This window comes from Carcharodon carcharias, chromosome 5 (assembly GCF_017639515.1).
Source record: "Carcharodon carcharias isolate sCarCar2 chromosome 5, sCarCar2.pri, whole genome shotgun sequence".
NCBI classification, from domain to species: Eukaryota; Metazoa; Chordata; class Chondrichthyes; order Lamniformes; family Lamnidae; genus Carcharodon; species Carcharodon carcharias.
Window position 1 is genome coordinate 76,210,407 of NC_054471.1, and position 25,866 is coordinate 76,236,272.

Here is a 25,866-nt window from a genome sequence, read left to right on the forward strand (position 1 = left end):
CTGGATGAGATTACAGAGGTAGAGAGGGCAGCTGGACGTGATTGTAGAGATAGGGAGGCCAGCGGTACGAGATTACAGATATAGGTCGGGCTCGCTGGACGAGATTACAGAGATAGGGAGGGCAGCTGGAGGAAATTACAGAGATAGGGAGGGCAGCTGGACGAGATTACAGATATAGGGAGGGCAGCTGGACGAGATTACAGAGATAGGGAGGGCAGTTGGACGAGATTACAGACATAGGGAGGGCAGATGGACGAGATTACAGAGATAGGGAGGGCAGATGGATGAGATTACAGAGTTAGGGAGGGGTCTCTGGACGAGATTTCAGAGATGGGGGGGCAGATGGATGAGATTGCAGAGATAGGGAGGGATCTCTGGATAAGATTACAGAGATAGGGATGGCAGCTGAATGAGATTATAGAGATAGGGAGGGCAGATGAATGAGGTTACAGAGATAGAGAGGGCTCTCTGGACGAGATTACAGAGATAGGGAGGGCAGCTGGATGAGATTACAGAGATAGGGATGGCAGCTGGACGAGATTACCGAGATAGGGAGGGCCGGCTGGACGAGATTACAGAGATAGCGAGGGCCGGCTGGACGAGATTCCGGAGATAGGGAGGGCCGCAGGTCAAGATTAAAGAGATAGGGAGGGCAGCTCGACGAGATTACAGAGATAGGGTGGGCAGCTGGATGAGATTACAGAGATCGGGAGGGCAGCTGGATGAGATTACAGAGATAGGGAGGGCAGCTGGACGAGATTACAGAGATATGGAGGGCAGCTGGACGAGATTACAGAGATAGGGAGGGCAGCTGGACGAGATTACAGAGATAGGGAGGGCAGTTGGACGAGATTACAGACATAGGGAGGGCAGATGGACGAGATTACAGAGAATGGGAGGGTAGATGTATTAGATTACAGAGATAGGGAAGGCTCTCTGGACGAGATTACAGATATAGGGAGGGCAGCTGAATGAGATTACAGAGATAGGGAGGGCCGGTTGGACGAGATTACAGAGATAGGGAGGGCGGCTGGACGTGATTACAGAGATAGGGAGGGCAGCTGGACGAGATTACAGGGTAGGTAGGGCAGCTGGACGAGATTACGAGATAGGGAGGCTAGCTGGACGAGATTACAGCGATAGTGAGGGCAGCTGTACGAGATTACAGGGTAAGGAGGGCAGCTGGATGAGATTACAGAGATAGGGAGGCTAGCTGGACGAGATTACAAGGATAGGGAGGGCAGCTGGACGAGATTACAGAGATAGGGAGGGCAGCTGGATGAGATTACAGGGATAGTGAGGGCAGCTGGACGAGATTACAGAGATAGGGAGGGCTGCTGGACGAGATTACATTGATAGAGAGGGCAGCCGGTCAAGATTACAGATATAGGGAGGGCAACTGGACAGGATTATAGAGATAGGGAGGGCAACTGGATGAGATTACAGAGATAGGGAGGGCAGCAGGACGAGATTACGGAGATAGGGACGGCAGCTGGTCAAGATTGCAGAGATAGGGAGGGCAGCTTGACGAGATTTCAGAGATAGGGAGGGCAGCTGGACGAGTTTACAGAGATAGGGAGGGCAGATGGATGAGATTGCAGAGATAGGGAGGGCTCTCTGGATGAGATTACAGAGATAGGGATGGCAGCTGAATGAGATTACAGAAATAGGGAGGGCAGATGAATGAGGTTACAGAGATAGGGAGGGCCGGCAGGACGAGATTACGGAGATAGGGTGGGCAGCTGGATGAGATTACAGAGATAGGGAGGTCAGCTGGACGAGTTTACAGAGATAGGGAGGGCAGCTGGACGAGGTTACAGAGATAGGGAGGGCAGCTGGACGAGATTACAGATATAGGGAGCGCAGCTGGATGAGATTACAGAGATAGGGAGGGCAGTTCGACGAAATTACAGACATAGGGAGGGCAGATGGACGAGTTTACAGAGAAAGGGAGGGTAGATGAATTAGATTACAGAGATAGGGAGGGGAGATGGATGAATTTACAGAGTTTGGGTGGGCTCTCTGGACGAGATTACAGAGATAGGGAGGTAAGATGGATGAGATTGCAGAGATAGGGAGGGCTGTCTGGACGAGATTACAGAGATAGGGAGGGCAGCTGAATGGGATTACAGATATAGGGACGGCACCTGGACGAGATTACAGGGATAGGGAGGGCAGCTGGTCAAGATTACAGAGATAGGGAGAGCAGCTGTACGAGATTACAGAGATAAGGAGGGCAGCTGGACGAGATTTCAGAAATAGGGACGGCTGGCTGGACTAGATTACAGAGATAGGGAGGGCAGCTGGACGAGATTACAGATATAGGGAGCGCAGCTGGATGAGATTACAGAGATAGGGAGGGCAGTTCGACGTGATTACAGACATAGGGAGGGCAGATGGACGAGTTTACAGAGAAAGGGAGGGTAGATGAATTAGATTACAGAGATAGGGAGGGGAGATGGATGAATTTACAGAGTTTGGGTGGGCTCTCTGGATGAGATTACAGAGATAGGGAGGGCTCTCTGGCCAATATTACAGAGACAGGGTGGTAAGATGGATGAGATTGCAGAGATAGGGAGGGCTGTCTGGACGAGATTACAGAGATAGGGAGGGCAGCTGAATGGGATTACAGAGATAGGGACGGCACCTGGACGAGATTACAGGGATAGGGTGGGCCGGCTGGACGAGATTACGGAGATAGGGAGGGCAGCTGGTCAAGATTACAGAGATAGGGAGGGCAGCTCGATGAGATTACAGAGATAGGGAGGGCAGCTGGACGAGGTTACAGAGATAGGGTGGGCAGCTGGATGAGATTACAGAGATAGGGACGGCAGCTGGACGAGATTACAGAGATAGGGAGGGCTCTCTGGACGAGGTTACAGAGATAGGGAGGGCAGATGGATGAGATTGCAGAGATAGGGAGGGCTCTCTGGATGAGATTACAGTGATAGGGAGGGCCGCTGGATGAGATTACAGACATAGGGACGGCAGCTGGATGAGATTACAGAGATAGGGAGGGCAGCTGGATGAGATTACAGACATAGGGACGGCAACTGGTCTAGATTACAGAGATAGGGAGGGCCGGCTGGACGAGATTACGGAGATAGGGAGGGCAGCTGGTCAAGATTACAGAGATAGGGAGGGCAGCTCGACGAGATTACAGAGATAGGGAGGGCAGCTGGATGAGATTACTGGGATAGCGAGGGCTGCTGGACAAGATTACAGAGATATGTAGGGCAGCTGGACGAGATTACAGGGTAGGGAGGGCAGCTGGACGAGATTACAGAGATAGGGAGGCTATCTGGACGAGATTACAGAGATAGGGAGGGCAGATGGATGAGATTGCAGAGATAGGGAGGGCTCTTTGGATGAGATTACAGAGTTACGGATGGCAGCTGAATGAGTTTACAGAGATAGGGAGGGCCATCTGGATGAGATTACACATAGAGGGAGGGCAGATGGATGAGATTGCAGAGATAGGGAGGGCTCTCTGGATGAGATTACAGAGATATGGAGGGCAGCTGGATGAGATTACAGAGATAGGGATGGCAGCTGGAGGAGATTACAGAGATAGGGAGGGCCGGCTGGTCGAGATTACAGAGATAGGGAGGGCAGATGGACGAGATTTCAGAGATAGGGAGGGCAGCTGGACAAGGTTACAGAGATAGGGAGGGCAGATGGATGAGATTGCAGAGATAGGGAGGGCTCTCTGGATGAGATTACAGAGATAGGGATGGCAGCTGAATGAGATTACAGAGATAGGGAGGGCAGATGAATGAGGTTACAGAGATTGTTAGGGCTCTCTGGACGAGATTACAGAGATAGCGAGGGCAGCCGGACGAGATTACAGAGATAGGGAGGGCCGGCAGGACGAGATTACGGAGATAGGGTGGACAGCTGGATGAGATTACAGAGATAGGGAGGTCAGCTGGACGAGTTTACAGAGATACGGAGGGCAGCTGGACGAGGTTACAGAGATAGGGAGGGCAGCTGGACGAGATTACAGATATAGGGAGCGCAGCTGGATGAGATTACAGAGATAGGGAGGACAGTTCGACGAGATTACAGACATAGGGAGGGCAGATGGACGAGTTTACAGAGAAAGGGAGGGTAGATGAATTAGATTACAGAGATTTGGAGGGGAGATGGATGAATTTACAGAGTTTGGGTGGGCTCTCTGGACGAGATTACAGAGATAGGGAGGGCTCTCTGGCCAATATTACAGAGATAGGGAGGTAAGATGGATGAGATTGCAGAGATAGGGAGGGCTGTCTGGACGAGATTACAGAGATAGGGAGGGCAGCTGAATGGGATTACAGAGATAGGGACGGCACCTGGACGAGATTACAGGGATAGGGTGGGCCGGCTGGACGAGATTACGGAGATAGGGAGGGCAGCTGGTCAAGATTACAGAGATAGGGAGGGCAGCTCGATGAGATTACAGAGATAGGGAGGGCTCTTTGGATGAGATTACAGAGTTACGGTTGGCAGCTGAATGAGTTTACAGAGATAGGGAAGGCAGATGAATGAGGTTACAGAGATTGGGAGGGCTCTCTGGACGAGGTTACAGAGATAGGGAGGGCAGATGGATGAGATTGCAGAGATAGGGAGGGCTCTCTGGATGAGATTACAGTGATAGGGAGGGCAGCTGGATGAGATTACAGAGATAGGGACGGCAGCTGGACGAGATTACAGAGATAGGGAGGGCCGGCTGGTCGAGATTACAGAGATAGGGAGGGCCGGCTGGACGAGATTACGGAGATAGGGAGGGCAGCTGTGTCAAGATTACAGAGATAGGGAGGGCAGCTCGACGAGATTACAGAGGTAGGGAGGGCAGCTGGACGAGGTTACAGAGATAGGTTGGGCAGCTGGATGAGATTACAGTGATAGGGACGGCAGCTGGACGAGATTACAGAGATAGGGAGGGCTCTCTGGATGAGATTACAGAGATAGGGAGGGCAGTTGGATGAGATTGCAGAAATTGGGATGGCTGTCTGGATGTGATTACAGAGATAGGGATGGCAGCTGAATGAGTTTACAGAGATAGGGAGGGCAGATGAATGAGGTTACAGAGATTGGGAGGGCTCTCTGGACAAGATTACAGAGATCGCGAGGGCAGCTGGATGAGATTGCAGAGATAGGGAGGGCTCTCTGGACGAGATTACAGAGATAGGGAGGGCAGCTGGATGGGATTACAGAGATAGGGACGGCACCTGGAAGCGATTACAGGGATAGGGTGGGCCGGCTGGACGAGATTACAGAGATAGGGAGGGCCGGCTGGACGAGATTACGGAGATAGGGAGGGCAGCTGGTCAAGATTACAGAGATAGGGAGAGCAGCTGGATGAGATTACAGAGATAAGGAGGGCAGTTGGACGAGATTTCAGAGATAGGGACGGCTGGTTGAATGAGATTGCAAAGATAGGGAGGGCTGCTGGACGAGATTACAGAGATAGGGAGGGCAGATGGATGAGATTACAGAGATAGGGAGGGCAGTTGGACGAGATTACAGAGATAGGGAGGGCTGCTGGACGAGATTACAGAGATAGGGAGGGCATCTGGATGAGATTACAGGGATAGGGAGGGCAGCTGGACGAGATTACAGGAATAGGGAGGGCAACTGGATGAGATTGCAGAGATAGGAAGGGCTCTCTGGATGAGATTACAGAGAAAGGGTCGGCAGCTGGACGAGATTACAGAGATAGGGCGTGACGGCTGGATGAGATTACAGAGGTAGAGAGGGTAACTGGACGGGATTACAGAGATAGGGAGGGCAGATGGACAAGATTACAGATATAGGGAGGGCTGGCTGGACGAGATCACAGAGATAGGGAGGGCATCTGGACGAGATCACAGAGATAGGGAGGGCAGCTGGATGAGATTACAGAGACTGGGAGGGCAGCTGGATGAGATTACAGAGACAGGGAGGGCAGCTGGACAAGATTACAGATATAGGGAGGGCAGCTGGATGAGATTACAGAGATAGGGAGGGCCAGTTGGACGAGATTACAGAGATAGGGAGGTCAACTGGACGGGATTACAGGGTAGGGAGGGCAGCTGGACGAGATTACAGAGATAGGGAGGCTAGCTGGACAAGATTACAGGGATAGGGAGGGCAGCTGGACGAGATTACAGAGATAGGGAGGGCAGCTGGATGAGATTAAAGGGATAGTGAGGGCAGCTGGACGAGATTACAGAGATAGGGACGGCTACTGGACGAGATTGTAATGATAGGGAGGGCAGCCTGTCAAGATTACAGATATAGGGAGGGCAACTGGACAAGATTACAGAGATAGGGAGGGCAGCTGGACGAGATTACAGAGATAGGGAGGGCAGCTGGACGAGATTACAGAGATAGGGAGTGCGGCTGGACGAGATTACAGATATAGGGAGGGCAGCTGGATGAGATTACTGGGATAGGGAGGGCAGCTGGACGAGATTACAGAGATAGGGAGGGCCGTCTGGATGAGATTACAGAGATAGGGAGGGCTCCCTGGACGAGGTTACAGAGATAGGGAGGGCAGCTGGACGAGATTACAGAGAGAGGGAGAGCAACTGGACAAGCTTACATAGATAAGGAGGGCTCGCTGGACGCGATTACAGAGATGGGGACGGCCAGCTGGATGAGATAACAGAGATAGGGAGGGCAGCTGGACGACATTATAGAGATAGGGAGGGTTGGCTGGATGAGATTACAGAGATAGGGAGGGCAGCTGGACGACATTACAGAGATAGGGAGAGCAGTTGGACGAGATTACAGAGGTAGGGAGGGCAACTGGACGAGATTACAGAGATAGGGAGGGCCTTCTGGATGAGATTACAGAGATAGTGAGGGCCGGCTGGATGAGATTACAGAGGTAGAGAGGGCAGCTGGACGTGATTGTAGAGATAGGGAGGCCAGCGGTACGAGATTACAGATATAGGTCGGGCTCGCTGGACGAGATTACAGAGATAGGGAGGGCAGCTGGAGGAAATTACAGAGATAGGGAGGGCAGCTGGACGAGATTACAGATATAGGGAGGGCAGCTGGACGAGATTACAGAGATAGGGAGGGCAGTTGGACGAGATTACAGACATAGGGAGGGCAGATGGACGAGATTACAGAGATAGGGAGGGCAGATGGATGAGATTACAGAGTTAGGGAGGGGTCTCTGGACGAGATTTCAGAGATGGGGGGGCAGATGGATGAGATTGCAGAGATAGGGAGGGATCTCTGGATAAGATTACAGAGATAGGGATGGCAGCTGAATGAGATTATAGAGATAGGGAGGGCAGATGAATGAGGTTACAGAGATAGAGAGGGCTCTCTGGACGAGATTACAGAGATAGGGAGGGCAGCTGGATGAGATTACAGAGATAGGGATGGCAGCTGGACGAGATTACCGAGATAGGGAGGGCCGGCTGGACGAGATTACAGAGATAGGGAGGGCCGGCTGGACGAGATTCCGGAGATATGGAGGGCCGCAGGTCAAGATTGAAGAGATAGGGAGGGCAGCTCGACGAGATTACAGAGATAGGGTGGGCAGCTGGATGAGATTACAGAGATCGGGAGGGCAGCTGGATGAGATTACAGAGATAGGGAGGGCAGCTGGACGAGATTACAGAGATATGGAGGGCAGCTGGACGAGATTACAGAGATAGGGAGGGCAGCTGGACGAGATTACAGAGATAGGGAGGGCAGTTGGACGAGATTACAGACATAGGGAGGGCAGATGGACGAGATTACAGAGAATGGGAGGGTAGATGAATTAGATTACAGAGATAGGGAAGTCTCTCTGGACGAGATTACAGATATAGGGAGGGCAGCTGAATGAGATTACAGAGATAGGGAGGGCCGGTTGGACGAGATTACAGAGATAGGGAGGGCGGCTGGACGTGATTACAGAGATAGGGAGGGCAGCTGGACGAGATTACAGGGTAGGTAGGGCAGCTGGACGAGATGACAGAGATAGGGAGGCTAGCTGGACGAGATTACAGGGATAGTGAGGGCAGCTGGACGAGATTACAGAGACAGGGAGGGCTGCTGGACGAGATTACATTGATAGGGAGGGCAGCCGGTCAAGCTTACAGATATAGGGAGGGCAACTGGACAGGATTATAGAGATAGGGAGGGCAACTGGATGAGATTACAGAGATAGGGAGGGCAGCAGGACGAGATTACGGAGATAGGGACGGCAGCTGGTCAAGATTGCAGAGATAGGGAGGGCAGCTCGACGAGATTTCAGAGATAGGGAGGGCAGCTGGACGAGTTTACAGAGATAGGGAGGGCAGATGGATGAGATTGCAGAGATAGGGAGGGCTCTCTGGATGAGATTACAGAGATAGGGATGGCAGCTGAATGAGATTACAGAAATAGGGAGGGCAGATGAATGAGGTTACAGAGATAGGGAGGGCCGGCAGGACGAGATTACGGAGATAGGGTGGGCAGCTGGATGAGATTACAGAGATAGGGAGGGCAGCTGGACGAGGTTACAGAGATAGGGAGGGCAGCTGGACGAGATTACAGATATAGGGAGCGCAGCTGGATGAGATTACAGAGATAGGGAGGGCAGTTCGACGAAATTACAGACATAGGGAGGGCAGATGGACGAGATTACAGAGAATGGGAGGGTAGATGAATTAGATTACAGAGATAGGGAAGGGTCTCTGGACGAGATTACAGATATAGGGAGGGCAGCTGGATGAGATTACAGAGATAGGGAGGGCCGGTTGGACGAGATTACAGAGATAGGGAGGGCGGCTGGACGTGATTACAGAGATAGGGAGGGCAGCTGGACGAGATTACAGGGTAGGTAGGGCAGCTGGACGAGATTACAGAGATAGGGAGGCTAGCTGGACGAGATTACAGCGATAGTGAGGGCAGCTGTACGAGATTACAGGGTAGGGAGGGCAGCTGGACGTGATTACAGAGATAGGGAGGCTAGCTGGACGAGATTACAAGGATAGGGAGGGCAGCTGGACGAGATTACAGAGATAGGGAGGGCAGCTGGATGAGATTACAGGGATAGTGAGGGCAGCTGGACGAGATTACAGAGATAGGGAGGGCTGCTGGACGAGATTACATTGATAGGGAGGGCAGCCGGTCAAGATTACAGATATAGGGAGGGCAACTGGACAGGATTATAGAGATAGGGAGGGCAGCTGGATGAGATTACAGACATAGGGAGGGCAGCAGGACGAGATTACAGAGAGAGGGAGGGCCATCTGGATGAGATTACAGATAGAGGGAGGGCAGATGGATGAGATTGCAGAGATAGGGAGGGCTCTCTGGATGAGATTGCAGAGATATGGAGGGCAGCTGGATGAGATTACAGAGATAGGGATGGCAGCTGGACGAGATTACAGAGATAGGGAGGGCCGGCTGGTCGAGATTACGGAGATAGGGAGGGCCGGCTGAACGAGATTACGGAGGTAGGGACGGCAGCTGGTCAAGATTGCAGAGATAGGGAGGGCAGCTGGACGAGGTTACAGAGATAGGGAGGGCAGATGGATGAGATTGCAGAGATAGGGATGGCAGCTGAATGAGATTACAGAGATAGGGAGGGCAGATGAATGAGGTTACAGAGATAGGGTGGGCCGGCAGGACGAGATTACGGAGATAGGGTGGGCAGCTGGATGAGATTACAGAGATAGGGAGGTCAGCTGGACGAGTTTACAGAGATAGGGAGGGCAGCTGGACGAGGTTACAGAGATAGGGAGGGCAGCTGGACGAGATTACAGATATAGGGAGCGCAGCTGGATGAGATTACAGAGATAGGGAGGGCAGTTCGACGAAATTACAGACATAGGGAGGGCAGATGGACGAGTTTGCAGAGAAAGGGAGGGTAGATGAATTAGATTACAGAGATAGGGAGGGGAGATGGATGAATTTACAGAGTTTGGGTGGGCTCTCTGGACGAGATTACAGAGATAGGGAGGGCTCTCTGGCCAATATTACAGAGATAGGGAGGTAAGATGGATGAGATTGCAGAGATAGGGAGGGCTGTCTGGACGAGATTACAGAGATAGGGAGGTAAGATGGATGAGGTTACAGAGATAGGGACGGCACCTGGACGAGATTACAAGGATAGGGAGAGCAGCTGGTCAAGATTACAGAGATAGGGAGAGCAGATGTACGAGATTACAGAGATAAGGAGGGCAGCTGGACGAGATTTCAGAGATAGGGACGGCTGGCTGGACGAGATTACAGAGATAGGGAGGGCAGCTGGATGAGATTACAGAGATAGGAAGGGCTCTCTGGACGAGATTACAGAGATAGGGAGGGCAGCTGGACGAGATTACAGAGATAGGGAGGGCAGTAGGACGAGATTACAGACATAGGGAGGGCAGATGGACAAGATTACAGAGAATGGGAGGGTAGATGAATTAGATTACAGAGATAGGGAAGGCTCTCTGGACGAGATTACAGATATAGGGAGGGCAGCTGGATGAGATTACAGAGATAGGGAGGGCCGGTTGGACGAGATTACAGAGATAGGGAGGGCAGCTGCACGAGATTACAGAGATAGGGAGGGCAGCTGGACGAGATTACAGGGTATGGAGGGCAGCTGGACGAGATTACAGAGATAGGGAGGCTAGCTGGACGAGATTACAGGGATAGGGAGGGCAGCTGGACGAGATGACAGAGATAGGGAGGGCAGCTGGATGAGATTACAGAGATAGTGAGGGCAGCTGTACGAGATTACAGGGTAGGGAGGGCAGCTGGACGAGATTACAGAGATAGGGAGGGCAGCTGGATGAGATTACAGGGATAGTGAGGGCAGCTGGACGAGATTACAGAGATAGGGAGGGCAGCTGGACGAGATTACATTGATAGGGAGGGCAGCCGGTCAAGATTACAGATATAGGGAGGGCAACTGGACAGGATTATAGAGATAGGGAGGGCAGCTGGATGAGATTACAGAGATAGGAAGGGCAGCAGGACGAGATTACAGAGATAGGGAGGCAGCTGGACGAGATTACCGATATAGGGAGGGCAGCTGGACGAGATTACAGACATAGGGAGGGCAGATGGACGAGATTACAGACATAGGGAGGGCAGATGGACGAGATTACAGAGATAGGGAGGGCAGATGGATGAGATTACAGAGTTAGGGAGGGGTCTCTGGACGAGATTTCAGAGATGGGGGGGCAGATGGATGAGATTGCAGAGATAGGGAGGGATCTCTGGATAAGATTACAGAGATAGGGATGGAGGCTGAATGAGATTATAGAGATAGGGAGGGCAGATGAATGAGGTTACAGAGATAGAGAGGGCTCTCTGGACGAGATTACAGAGATAGGGAGGGCAGCTGGATGAGATTACAGAGATAGGGATGGCAGCTGGACGAGATTACCGAGATAGGGAGGGCCGGCTGGACAAGATTACAGGGTAGGGAGGGCAGCTGGACGAGATTACAGAGATAGGGAGGCTAGCTGGACGAGATTACAGGGATAGGGAGGGCTACTGGACGAGATTACAGTGATAGGGAGGGCAGCCGGTCAAGATTACAGATATAGGGAGGGCTCTCTGTAGGAGATTACAGAGATAGGGATGGCAGCTGGACGAGATTACAGACATAGGGAGGGCGGCTGGATGAGATTACAGAGATAGGGAGGGCAGCTGGACGAGATTACAGAGATAGGGAGGCTAGCTGGACGAGATTATAGGGATAGGGAGTGCAGCTGGACGAGATTACAGAGATAGGGAGGGCAGCTGGATGAGATTACAGGATAGTGAGGGCAGCTGGATGAGATTACAGAGATAGGGAGGGCTGCTGGACGAGATTACAGTGATAGGGAGGGCAGCCGGTCAAGATTACAGATATAGGAAGGGCAACTGGACAAGATTATAGAGATAGGGAGGGCAGCTGGATGAGATTACAGAGATAGGGAGGGCAGCTGGACGAGATTACAGAGAGAGGGAGGGCCATCTGGATGAGAGTACAGAGATAGGGAGGGCTCCCTGGACGAGGTTACAGAGATGGGGAGGGGTCTCTGGATGTGATTACAGAGATAGGGAGGGCAGATGGATGAGATTGCAGAGATAGGGAGGGCTCTCTGGATGAGATTACAGAGATAGGGAGGGCAGCTGAATGAGATTACAGAGATAGGGACGGCAGCTGGACGAGATTACAGAGAGAGGGAGGGCCATCTGGATGAGATTACAGAGATAGGGAGGGCTCCCTGGACGAGGTTACAGAGATAGGGAGGGGTCTCTGGATGAGATTACAGAGATAGGGAGGGCAGAAGGATGAGATTGCAGAGATAGGGAGGGCTCTCTGGATGAGATTACAGAGATAGGGAGGGCAGCTGGATGAGATTACAGAGATAGGGACTGCAGCTGGACGAGATTACAGAGATGGGGAGGGCCGGCTGGTCTAGATTACAGAGATAGGGAGGGCCGGCTGGACAAGATTACGGAGATAGGGAGGGCAGCTGGTCAAGATTACAGAGATAGGGAGAGCAGCTGGATGAGATTACAGAGATAAGGAGGGCAGTTGGACGAGATTTCAGAGATAGGGACGGCTGGCTGAACGAGATTACAAAGATAGGGAGGGCTGCTGGACGAGATTACAGAGATAGGGAGGGCAGATGGATGAGATTACAGAGATAGGGAGGGCAGCTGGACAAGATTACAGAGATAGGGAGGGCTGCTGGACGAGATTACAGAGATAGGGAGGGCATCTGGATGAGATTACAGGGATAGGGAGGGCAGCTGGACGAGATTACAGGAATAGGGAGGGCAGCTGGATGAGATTGCAGAGATAGGAAGGGCTCTCTGGATGAGATTACAGAGAAAGGGTCGGCAGCTGGACGAGATTACAGAGATAGGGCGTGACGGCTGGACGAGATTACAGAGGTAGAGAGGGCAGCTGGACGGGATTACAGAGATAGGGAGGGCAGATGGACAAGATTACAGATATAGGGAGGGCTGGCTGGACGAGATCACAGAGATAGGGATGGCAGCTGGACGAGATTACAGAGATAGGGAGGGCCGGCTGGTCGGGATTACGGAGATAGGGAGGGCCGGCTGGACGAGATTACGGAGATAGGGACGGCAGCTGGTCAAGATTGCAGAGATAGGGAGGGCAGCTGGACGAGGTTATAGAGATAGGGAGGGCAGATGGATGAGATTGCAGAGATAGGGATGGCAGCTGAATGAGATTACAGAGATAGGGAGGGCAGATGAATGAGGTTACAGAGATAGGGTGGGCCGGCAGGACGAGATTACGGAGATAGGGTGGGCAGCTGGATGAGATTACAGAGATAGGGAGGTCAGCTGGACGAGTTTACAGAGATAGGGAGGGCAGCTGGACGAGGTTACAGAGATAGGGAGGGCAGCTGGACGAGATTACAGATATAGGGAGCGCAGCTGGATGAGATTACAGAGATAGGGAGGGCAGTTCGACGAAATTACAGACATAGGGAGGGCAGATGGACGAGTTTACAGAGAAAGGGAGGGTAGATGAATTAGATTACAGAGATAGGGAGGGGAGATGGATGAATTTACAGAGTTTGGGTGGGCTCTCTGGACGAGATTACAGAGATAGGGAGGGCTCTCTGGCCAATATTACAGAGATAGGGAGGTAAGATGGATGAGATTGCAGAGATAGGGAGGGCTGTCTGCACGAGATTACAGAGATAGGGAGGGCAGCTGAATGGGATTACAGAGATAGGGACGGCACCTGGACGAGATTACAGAGATAGGGAGAGCAGCTGTACGAGATTACAGAGATAAGGAGGGCAGCTGGACGAGATTTCAGAGATAGGGACGGCTGGCTGGACGAGATTACAGAGATAGGGAGGGCAGCTGGATGAGATTACAGAGATAGGAAGGGCTCTCTGGACGAGATTACAGAGATAGGGAGGGCAGCTGGACGAGATTACAGAGATAGGGAGGGCAGTAGGACGAGATTACAGACATAGGGAGGGCAGATGGACAAGATTACAGAGAATGGGAGGGTAGATGAATTAGATTACAGAGATAGGGAAGGCTCTCTGGACGAGATTACAGATATAGGGAGGGCAGCTGGATGAGATTACAGAGATAGGGAGGGCCGGTTGGACGAGATTACAGAGATAGGGAGGGCGGCTGGACGTGATTACAGAGATAGGGAGGGCAGCTGGACGAGATTACAGGGTAGGTAGGGCAGCTGGACGAGATTACAGAGATAGGGAGGGCAGCTGGATGAGATTACAGGGATAGTGAGGGCAGCTGGACGAGATTACAGAGATAGGGATGGCTGCTGGACGAGATTACATTGCTAGGGAGGGCAGCCGGTCAAGATTACAGATATAGGGAGGGCAACTGGACAGGATTATAGAGATAGGGAGGGCAGCTGGATGAGATTACAGAGATAGGGAGGGCAGCAGGACGAGATTACAGAGAGAGGGAGGGCCATCTGGATGAGATTACAGATAGAGGGAGGGCAGATGGATGAGATTGCAGAGATAGGGAGGGCTCTCTGGATGAGATTACAGAGATATGGAGGGCAGCTGGATGAGATTACAGAGATAGGGATGGCAGCTGGACGAGATTACAGAGATAGGGAGGGCCGGCTGGTCGAGATTACAGAGATAGGGAGGGCCGGCTGGACGAGATTACGGAGATAGGGAGGGCAGCTGGTCAAGATTGCAGAGATAGGGAGGGCAGCTCGACGAGATTTCAGAGATAGGGAGGGCAGCTGGACGAGGTTACAGAGATAGGGAGGGCAGATGGATGAGATTGCAGAGATAGGGAGGGCTCTCTGGATGAGATTACAGAGATAGGGATGGCAGCTGAATGAGATTACAGAGATAGGGAGGGCAGATGAATGAGGTTACAGAGATAGGGAGGGCCGGCAGGACTAGATTACAGAGATAGGGAGGGCAGCTGGACGAGATTACAGAGATAGGGAGGGCAGTTGGACGAGATTACAGAGATAGGGAGGGCAGATCGATGAGATTACAGAGATAGGGAGGGCAGCTGGACGAGATTACAGAGAATGGGAGGGTAGATGAATTAGATTACAGAGATAGCGAAGGCTCTCTGGACGAGATTACAGATATAGGGAGGGCAGCTGGATGAGATTACAGAGATAGGGAGGGCCGGTTGGACGAGATTACAGAGATAGGGAGGGCGGCTGGACGTGATTACAGAGATAGGTAGGGCAGCTGGACGAGATTACAGGGTAGGTAGGGCAGCTGGACGAGATTACAGATATAGGGAGGGCAGCTCGACGAGATTTCAGAGATAGGGAGGGCAGCTGGACGAGGTTACAGAGATAGGGAGGGCAGATGGATGAGATTACCGAGATTGGTAGGGCTTTCTGGACGAGATTACAGAGATACCGAGGGCAGCCGGACGAGATTACAGAGATAGGGAGGGCCGGCAGGACGAGATTACGGAGATAGGGTGGGCAGCTGGATGAGATTACAGAGATAGGGAGGTCAGCTGGACGAATTTACAGAGATAGGGAGGGCAGCTGGACGAGGTTACAGAGATAGGGAGGGCAGCTGGACGAGATTACAGATATAGGGAGCGCAGCTGGATGAGATTACAGAGATAGGGAGGGCAGTTCGACGAGATTACAGATATAGGGAGGGCAGATGGACGAGTTTACAGAGAAAGGGAGGGTAGATGAATTAGATTACAGAGATAGGGAGGGGAGATGGATGAATTTACAGAGTTTGGGTGGGCTCTCTGGACGAGATTACAGAGATAGGGAGGGCTCTCTGGCCAATATTACAGAGATAGGGAGGGCAGCTGGACGAGATTACAGAGATAGGGAGGCAGCTGGACGAGATTACCGATATAGTGAGGGCAGCTGGACGAGATTACAGACATAGGGAGGGCAGATGGACGAGATTACAGAGATAGGGAGGGCAGCTGGACGAGATTACAGATATAGGGAGGGCAGCTGGACGAGATTACAGAGATAGAGAGGGCAGTTGGATGACATTACAGACATAGGGAGGGCAGATGGACGAGATTACAGGGAAAGGGAGGGTATATGAATGAGATTACAGAGATAGGGAAGGCTCTTTGGACGGGATTACAGAGATAGCGCGGGCAGATGGATGAGATTACAGAGATTGGGAAGGCTCTCTGGACGAGATTACAGAGATAGGGAGGGCTCTCTGGGCGAGATTACAGAGATAGGGAGGTCAGATGGATGAGATTGCAGAGATAGGGAGGGCTCTCTGGACGCGATTACAGAGATAGGGAGGGCAGCTGGATGAGATTACAGAGATAGGGAGGGCCGCTGGACGGGATTACAGAGATAGGGAGGGCAATTGGACGAGATTACAGCGATAGGGAGGGCTCTCTGGAGGAGATTACACAGATAGGGAGGGCAGCTGGATGAGATTACAGAGATAGGGAGGCAGCTGGACGAGATTACCGATATAGGGAGGGCAGCTGGACGAGATTACAGACATAGGGAGGGCAGATGGACGAGATTACAGAGATAGGGAGGGCAGCTGGACGAGATTACAGAGATAGGGAGGCAGCTGGACGAGATTACCGATATAGGGAGGGCAGCTGGACGAGATTACAGACATAGGGAGGGCAGATGGACGAGATTACAGAGATAGGGAGGGCAGCTGGACGAGATTACAGATATAGGGAGGGCAGCTGGACGAGATTACAGAGATAGGGAGGGCAGTTGGATGACATTACAGACATAGGGAGGGCAGATGGACGAGATTACAGAGAAAGGGAGGGTAGATGAATGAGATTACAGAGATAGGGAAGGCTCTCTGGACAAGATTACAGAGATAGCGCGGGCAGATGGATGAGATTACAGAGATAGGGAGGGCCGCTGGATGAGATTACAGAGATAGGGAGGGCAGCTGGACGAGATTACAGGGATAGGGAGGGCCGGCTGGACGAGATTACAGAGATAGGGGTGGGCCGGCTGGACGAGATTACGGATATAGGGAGGGCAGCTGGTCAAGATTACAGAGATAGGGAGGGCAGCTGGGCGAGATTACAGAGATAAGGAGGGCAGCTGGACGAGATTACAGAGATAGGGAGTGCAGCTGGATGAGATTACAGAGATAGGGAGGGCCGGAGCTATGGAGGAATATGAAAATAGGGATGAGAGTTTTAAAATCGAGGCACTGTTACATTGGGAGCCAATGCCTGTCTGCAAGCAGAGGGATGATGGGTGAACGGGTCTTGGAATCTTCTCAGTATTAGCAGCCATGGCCAGAATTTTCTCGTCGGCGATTTGGGGGCAGGGTGTCATTCCCAACGTTACTCCGGTCCCTTTAAATTTTCAGTAAGGTGGGTGGACAGCGAAATCTGAGGCCATTGACAGGGTACTTAAAGTAATTTAAGGCCCTGCCCGTCCAACCTTAAGGCTAGCAGGCAGGCCAGGAGCCCCAGCAGGCTTCTGATAATACATGAAACCTCATCCACTGGCGGAACGAGATTTCATGTTCCTTTTTAAAAACTTCAATAAATGTCATGTGATATTTATTAACATGTCCCATCTTGTGTGACATTGTCATATGAGGGGGACATGTTAATTATATTTTGATTTTTCTATTTTTTAAGTTTTTCAGACTGTCAGTAATCTCCCTGAGACATCACTTTGGCAGTTGGAGATTCCTTCCCCTCCCACCCCGCACAGGAAGCGCATAGTGCTTGCTGTTGGGCAGGCCGCTGGGTGGGCCTTAATTGGCCTGCCCACTCAAAATGGCAGTGCGCCTGCACGCCCACCAAGGGCAAAATGCTGCCCCATGGCTCCAATGGAAAAAATTCCAGTGCTTAATTGGCCAAACTAAAATTCACATGGAAGGATGCAAGAGGTTATTGTGTGATTGAGTGCTCCAGGTGAGGAATAGCTGTCACAGGGAACACTGGTCAGGAAACTGAGGACCCACAGTGCCAAATCCTTCATCAACTTAATTGAATGGATGGATAATTGAGGGTTGTGGGCTGGTAGTCCTCAAAAGACCAAGTAATAAAATCCCACAGATTTGATCTGCCATTCAGCAGAATGGAGTCTCAGAGTTAAAAGAAAATACTCGAATGCTGGAAATGCTGAAGTAAGAATAAAGGGGGTAATTTTGTATTATTTTAGGTATTGCATAGGTGCTGCATAAAAAAGTTCTTCCTCACATCCCCCATACATCAAACCTTAAATCTATGTCCCAAAATCCTTGCACCATCAGCAAATGGAAACAGATTTTATCTAAAGTCTGTCAATATTGTACACCTCTATGGAATCTCCCCTCAATCTCCTTTGCTCCAAGGGGAACAACCCCAGCTTCTCCAACCTAACCTTGTGACAAAAATCCCCCATCCCTGGAACCATTCTAGTAAATCTTCTTTGCACCCTCTCAAAGACTCTCACATCCTTCCTAAACTGTGTTGGCCAGAAATGGAAGCAGTACTCTAGCTGTGGCCTATGGAGCTTTTGACAAGCTCTGCATATCTTGCCTGCCCTTGTGCTCAATACTTTTATCAAGAGACCATATGCTTTGCTAATTGCTCTCTCAATATGTCCTGCTATCTTCAAAGGTGAACCCCCAGGCCCCTCTGTTCCTGCACACATTTTACAATTGTGCCATTTAGTCTATATCGCCTTTATCGATCCCTTCTGCCAAAATCACCACCTCATATTTCTCTGTATTAAATTCCATTTGCCACTTGCCTGCCCATTCTGCCAGCCTAACCATGCCCTGTTGCCTGCAATTGGTATCATCCTCACTCTTTCACTCGCAGCCACACCTCCAAGTTTAGTATCTACAGCAATTTTGAAGTTTTAACTCTGTGTTCCAATATCAAAATCATGTTACATATAGCAAAATAGCAGTGGCTCTAACACTGACACTTGGGGAACACCAGTGATAACCATCTTCCATTCTGAAAAACAACCGTTTACCATGAATCGCTGTTTTATGACTTTAAGACAATTTTTCATCTGAGTTGATACTGACCCTCCTATTCCATGAGTCACAATTTTGTTAACCAGCCTTTTAGGTTGCACTTTGTTAAATGCTTTCTTAAAACCATTGCATTCCCTTCATCAACCTTCTTTGTTACTTCATCAAAAAATGCAATTAGGTAAGTCAAACACATGTGCCTTTTACAAATCTGTACTGGCTCCTCTTAAATACCTCAAAAGTCTCCAAGTGACTAGTGATTTTTTTTTTCCTACTCCTGCTTATGTTTCTAAAACCTTAACCTACCAATGATGTTGAGCTGATCGGCCTGTAATTACAGCACTAGGAGTGTTCACCAGCATTAACACCAGCATAGAACAGTTGGGCCAAATGGCCTGGCTTGATAGACCAGTTGGTCATTCTCTGGTGGACCTTTTTGCTCGTGGTTATTCAGAGGTTGAATGTTAATGGGTCGATATGATTGACAGCTGTCTTACTCCTAGTTTAAAGTGATCAGGTTTCGATTAGGTTACCCATGTGAATTACATTTTTTTCAAGGAAAGAAAAGTAAATTCAAGTCAGCAGCAATTTCTCTTCACTGTTTGATTTCTGAAGGGAATTCTAGAACACAAGAATACCAGAAATAAGATCAGGACTAGACCATACAGCCAATCAAGCCTGCTCCCTCATTCAACATGATCATGGCTGATCTTGGCCTTCAACTCCATTTTCCCGCCCGCTCTCCATATCCCTTGATTCCCTGAGAAACCGAAAATTTGTCTATCCCAGCCTTAAATATAGCCAATGGTGGAGCATCCACAATCCACTGAGATCAAGAATTCCAAAGATTCACAACCCTTTGAGTGAAGTAATTTCTCCTCATGTCGGTCCTAAATGAGTGGCCCCTTATCCTGAGACTATTTTAGATTCCCCAACCAGTGGAAACAATCTCTCAGTGTCTACCCTACCTAGCCCCTTCAGAATCTTGTAGGTTTCAATGAGATCGTCTCTCATTCTTCTAAACTCCAGAGAATATAGACTCAATTTACTCAGCCTCTCATCACAGAACAACTCCCCTCATCCCAGGGACCAATTTAGTGAACCTTCACTGTACCACCTCCAATGCAAGCATATCCTTCCTTAAACATGGAGACACTCAGTCTTCAACAAAAAGAAAATGGAACCAAGTTTACCGTAACTTTCATAGATTTCTTCACTTGTTCCATGTCCGTAATCATAATATTCAGGGCCACTGTAATATAAAAAAAACAGAATGATAGCTTGCACTGATAAAAACATGATGTAAAAAATTCCAGTTTCTTAGAAAGCCAAAACATCCCTCAATTTTTTAAACTTTTAACATTTAAAGAAATCAGTATATTTGTACAATACGTAACTATAAAAGGGATTTGTTTTGATGGTAAAGTAGTTCTTTAAGGTCAAACGCACTTTACATCATGATTTTAGACCATGCTCCCATAAGTCCTAAAGCCCTGAATTTGTATGTCCTTGCTCCCAGTACTGAATCTTCTTCAACGGGAAAACACGTTGGGATTAGAGATCCGGCATGTAGTTACTTGCGACTTTGCCGGCTATTGGAACTGGTCATTGTAAAACCGGTGTAAGAAAACAGTTACTTCTTTGATTTTGTCTTTTCCTCTCTCTTAGAAGGACAGTTTAAATTAAAACTGTCCCAGTTGGAGACCATCAGTTGATTACAAATAACTGCACAGTCACAAAACAAGCTACGACAGTCTTGGCTGGTAAGAGATACAACAGGATAAAAATCCTTGTCAGCCTGAGTCTGGTAAAGACACTGGCTGCAGGTCTAGAAAATTAAGGAATGAGCATAAAAGTAAGGATGTTATACTTCAGTTATACAGGGCATTGGTGAGACCGCACCTCGAACACTGTTTGCAGTTTTGGTCTCCTTATTTAAAGAAGTATGTAAATACATTGGAGGTGGTTCAAAGGAGGTTTACTAGATTAATACCTGGAATGAATGGGTTGTCTTATGACGGCAGGTTAGAGAGGCTGGAAGATGCCACCACCAAACACAACTTTCCTTCACCCCACCCCGGCAGCTTTCTGCAGGGATCGTTCCCTCCGGGACACCCTGGTCCACTCCTCCATCACCCCCTACATCTCAACCCCCTCCGACTGCACCTTCCCATGCAACCACAGAAGGTGCAACACCTGCCCCTTTAATTCCCCTCTCCTCACCGTCCAAGGACCCAAACACTCCTTTCAAGTGAAGTAGCATTTCACTTGCACTTCCCTCAATTTAGTCTACTGCATTCGTTGCTCCCAATGCTGTTTCCTCTACATTGGAGAGACCAAACGCAGACTGGGTGACCACTTTGTGGAACATCTTCGGTCTGTCCGCAAGCATGACCCAGACCTCCCTGTCGCTTGCCATTTCAACACACCACCCTGCTCTCATGCCCACATGTCCGTCCTTGGCCTGCTGCAATGTTCCAGTGAAGCTCAATGCAAACTGGAGGAACAGCACCTCATCTTCCGACTAGGCACGTTACAGTCTTCCGGACTTAATATTGAGTTCAACAATTTTAGATCATGAACTCTCTCCTCCATCCCCACCCCCTTTCCGATCCCCCTTTTTCCAATAATTTATAATTTTTTTACAAATATATTTTTATTTTCCCACCTATTTTAAAATTTATTTCAATCTATTGTTTCATATCCACCTTTTAGACCATTTCGATCCCTTCCCCCCACCCCACCCCCACTAGGGCCATCTGCCACTAGCTTGTCCTGCTTGCTACTCTTAATGTCCCCATTAGCACATCCTTTAGATAATATCACCACTGTCAACACCCCTTTGTCCTTTTGTCTATGACATCTTTGGCAGTCTCTTCTTGGCCTTTACCTATCACTGGCCCCCTATCGAGCTGTACCTGTCCCACCCCCCTCTATCAGCTTATATTTCATCTCATTTCTATATTTTTTAGTTCTGATGAAGGGTCTTACGGACTCGAAATGTCACCTGTATCCCTCTCTGCAGATGCTGTCCGACCTGCTGAGTTTTTCCAGGTATTTTTGTTTTTGTTTTAGACAGGCTGGACTTCTTTCCACTGGAATTTAGAAGAGTGAGGAGTGATTTGATTGAAATATACAAGATTCTGAATGGCCTTGACAAGGTGGACGTCGAAAGGATGTTTCCTCTTGTGGGTGAATCTAGAACTAAGGGGCACTGTTTTAAAATTAGGGGTCGCCCTTTTAGGACAGAGATGAGAGAAATTCTTTCACTCAGAGGGTTGTGCAACTTTGGAACTCTCTGCCTCAGATGGTGGTGGAGGCGGGGTCATTAAGAGGCAGATAGATTCTTGTTAGGCAAGGGAATCAAAGGTTATCAGGGTTGGATGGGAATGTGGAAATTGAAACACAAGAAGATCAGCCATGATCTTATTGAATGGCAGAGCAAACTTGAGGGGCTGAATAGTCTACTCCTGTTCCTATTTCTTATGTTCTTATGACTCAAGTTATGGGGAATGATTCTTGCTAAAACTGAATTCCAATTAATTGGATGAGGTAAGATGGAAATGTGTGGAATTTCACAAAGCCAGAGTGAGAGAAAGGTACAAAAAAAAGGAAATAAAGAGATACATTAGAATTCAACAAAGTTTGGTCAGCCATTCCCAAATGGCTTGTGACTTGTGAGGCAGTGAAGTCTGGCAATTTATTTTTACCCTAAGCGTCTGAGGTATATGTTTAATTATTATTAGCAATAGCTATCATGGTTTTTAAAAATTATTAATAATAGATATCATTGTGTAATTCTAAGCAATAATTGTTATTTTGTTTAACTTTTATTAGTAATAGTTATCATCGTGAGTAATTGTTGATAATAACATCTATGCTTAATTACAAGGAATAACTTATTAACCTGTGAGTGAGGACATCAGGTTCCTTATACTGGAATTACTGCAATTTGGTTGTGTTCGATTCTCTGACTTGCACTCTTGACATACAAGATTCCAGCTTGGGTGCATGGTCTCACAATCAAAACGCTGTAAATTCCATTCTATCTTAATGAATGAACCTGGATCATGTTCAAAACACCTTTTCGTTTTGTTTCTTGGTCTTTCTATATCAATGTGATGTTCACTTATTGGGATAGTGCAAGGGGAGTCTACTCTCAACCCCCTTGTCATTTGCCTCCTATACTGGGGACTGTAAATTAAACAGAGCGGTCGATGATAATGCATCCTTTAGAATTTCAGCATCAGCTGTGGCTCAACTGGTAGAACTCGCAGCTCTGAGTCAGAAGGTTGTGGGCTCTCTCCATAGATGAGTACATAATACATACTGCCACTTCAGCGAAATACTAAGAGTTACTGTCGGAGGTGCCATCTTTCAGATCAGACATTAAAACAAGGCCACGGAAAAGATCCCATGGCAGTACATGGATGAAGAGCAGAGGTATTTTTCCCTATGACCTGTGTCATGTCAGTACAGGCAGAACAATATTGTGAAATCTTAAATAAAAAACTATATTTTAAAAGCTGCATTTTAAAAAAGATTGAAATGCAAGATGGCTTCCAAGGACTACCAGACGTCTCTTGTGGATAGAATCATCTTGTTTCCAGACAGAGTAAAGAGGACACTCCTTCTGATATTGACTCCATGTTTGTCAGGCCAGCAGATAAACAAAACCCCATCGACACCCTCATTGTAAACTTTCCAGTCACAAAGGCCAGAATTTTTAGCTCGCTGGGTGGGTGCACGCCCGGAGTCAGCACTGCGCCCGCTGGCAATTAAAGGGCCTACTAAGGACATTAAAGTTATAATTGAAAGAAATTTTTTACTGCCTGTCCAACCTCATCCATGGGCTGGATGAAGTTTCCAACAGCAAATCAAAATAAAATATAAATTTTAACATTTCATTAATAACGTGTCCCTGCTCATGTGACAGAGTCACATGAGGGGACATGTTCTATTACATTTTTTAAATCTTTATTTTTAATGTTTTAAACGTTCAGCTCTGTGAGGCAGCTCTGCGCACTCGCCCTCCTCCCTCAACACACGGGCAGTGCTTAGTGCTGCCACTTGAGTCTCACGCTGGGCAGGCCTTAATTGGTCCGCCCAGTGTGAAATCGCAGTCTGGCCCCAATTGCGGGCAGCAGTCGGCTTCCCAGCTGCCCCGACCCACCCCCGCCGAGCTCACCCGATGAGGGAAAATCCTCCCCAAAAGGTTTTGGCCGACTAATGCCACAGGTGGGAGAAGAATCTAGCCTGCTGTTTAAATTACCACAATACTTCAATTAGACCATAACTCAACCTGTCATGTGAGGTCACATGGTACTGCAGCCATCTTTTCCCCCTGCTAAAAGATATAGCAGAGATTCAACCTGGCTTTTCAGCCCTCAAGGCAGACTTCCACCAGAGTCCTGAAAAAGTCATCTGACTGCTGCAGCCAACTCAGCAGCTCAAGCGTATACCTGTAATACATTGAAAGAAGAAAAATGACTCTCTCTCTCTCCTCTAACCTGTACTACCATCAAATTCACTTGAATTTTCAGCTCTGGCAGATCTATTGCAGGACTCCTCGCAGCCATTGAGAAATTCCTACTTTTCAAGACCTTCACTCCAACCAAAACATCAACTTGGCTAAGAAGTACTGGGGTTGCAATGAACTAGAGACTGAGTTCAATTTAATTTTTATTATTACTTTCATCTGCACTTAATTTTGAGGGTGTGTGTGAGAGACAGGGTGACTGAGACATCAAGCTTTTGTATAACCACCAGGGCAAGTGTGTGTAAAATAAAGCAACTTTCTTCATTTTAAATACACAAAAGCTTGCTGATGAGTTATTGAAAATTGACTCAACCATTTTAAGAGTAAGAAATGCACACATCCACACACCAAAAATTGGTCATGGGCAAATAAAAGGAAATGCCACAAATCTTTCTGTGATACCTGACCAATATTCACCCCTTAAACAACACTTAAAATAAATTATCTGTTCATTATCACATTGCTACTTGTGGGGGTTTGCTGTGCACAAAATGGTTGTTGTGTTTCCTCCATTACAACAGCGATTATATTTCTAAAGTAATTCATTGATTATGAAGTGTTTTGAGATGTCCTGGGGGAAGAAATAAATGTCAGTGCCTTCTCTGGTCAAACAGACTGAGATAGGAAACTCCCTGGGAAACAATGCTCTTTAATATGGCTACTTTGATTTGACTTGGGAAAATCCTTTGTGCTGTAAGCAGGCTGGTATCTTACAATGGGGAGGGACTTCTTTTGCAGCCCCTCCGCCCAAGGGCATGCCTCCTCCTCTTTACCCTCCCACTTTGGCCTCTTAAACCCAGCCCTCCAACCCACCCCCCTGCCCCACCTCCTGCTGGGACTTGCCAAATCGCGAGCCCCTGGACTAATCTCTGGGTCATGGTCCTCTTTGTTGGGACTGGCCACAGCCCCAGCAGTGGCCCCATCTCCTGGTGGTTCTACTGGGACTAGATAGCTGCCGGTCATCCCATTGGCCAGCAGCTCTCTGAGTTGAGACATCCTCCTCAAATGGGGGTGGAGGTCCCATCTCTAGCTACTTAATGCTGCTCTCAGCATTAAATGGTTGAGGGGCAGCTGTTGGGTCTGGAGTTGGCCTGCCCTCCGCCCCTCCCCCCGCCACCCCTGACCTTTTAGCTGGGGGAGTGTGGGGACCACAGCACCCCCTTAAAACAAGCTCAGAATAGATTAAAGGCTCGGTATCATTTTCTCCCCCTTTATTTTCAAGTTGATCATTTCAACTCAAATGATTCTTCGGATCTACTTTTGTTATTGGTATGCCTGTCTGTCTCTTATTGGTCAGCTCTGAAGAAGAGGATGTTCCCGGAACGTAGAATAGCCCTTCTATATGTGGATACAGCGTCTTCCCTGCTTTGAGAAACTATAATAATTGACAAACTGCAATAGTTTGCTTTCACCATCCTTTTCTCTGTCTAATTGGAATTAGTCCTGGAATTATATTGTGTCACAATGCTA

General features: G+C 49.0%; 1 protein-coding gene across 1 annotated transcript in view; it reads right to left on the reverse strand.

Moving 5' to 3' along the window:
- Window positions 1–25,866, reverse strand: part of khdrbs2 (KH domain containing, RNA binding, signal transduction associated 2) — a 718,527-nt gene that overhangs the window by 102,271 nt on the left and 590,390 nt on the right. The window contains exon 8 of the mRNA XM_041187172.1: window positions 20,051–20,109. Coding sequence (XP_041043106.1) covers window positions 20,051–20,109 — 59 coding nt within the window. The remainder of the gene's footprint in view (window positions 1–20,050; window positions 20,110–25,866) is intronic.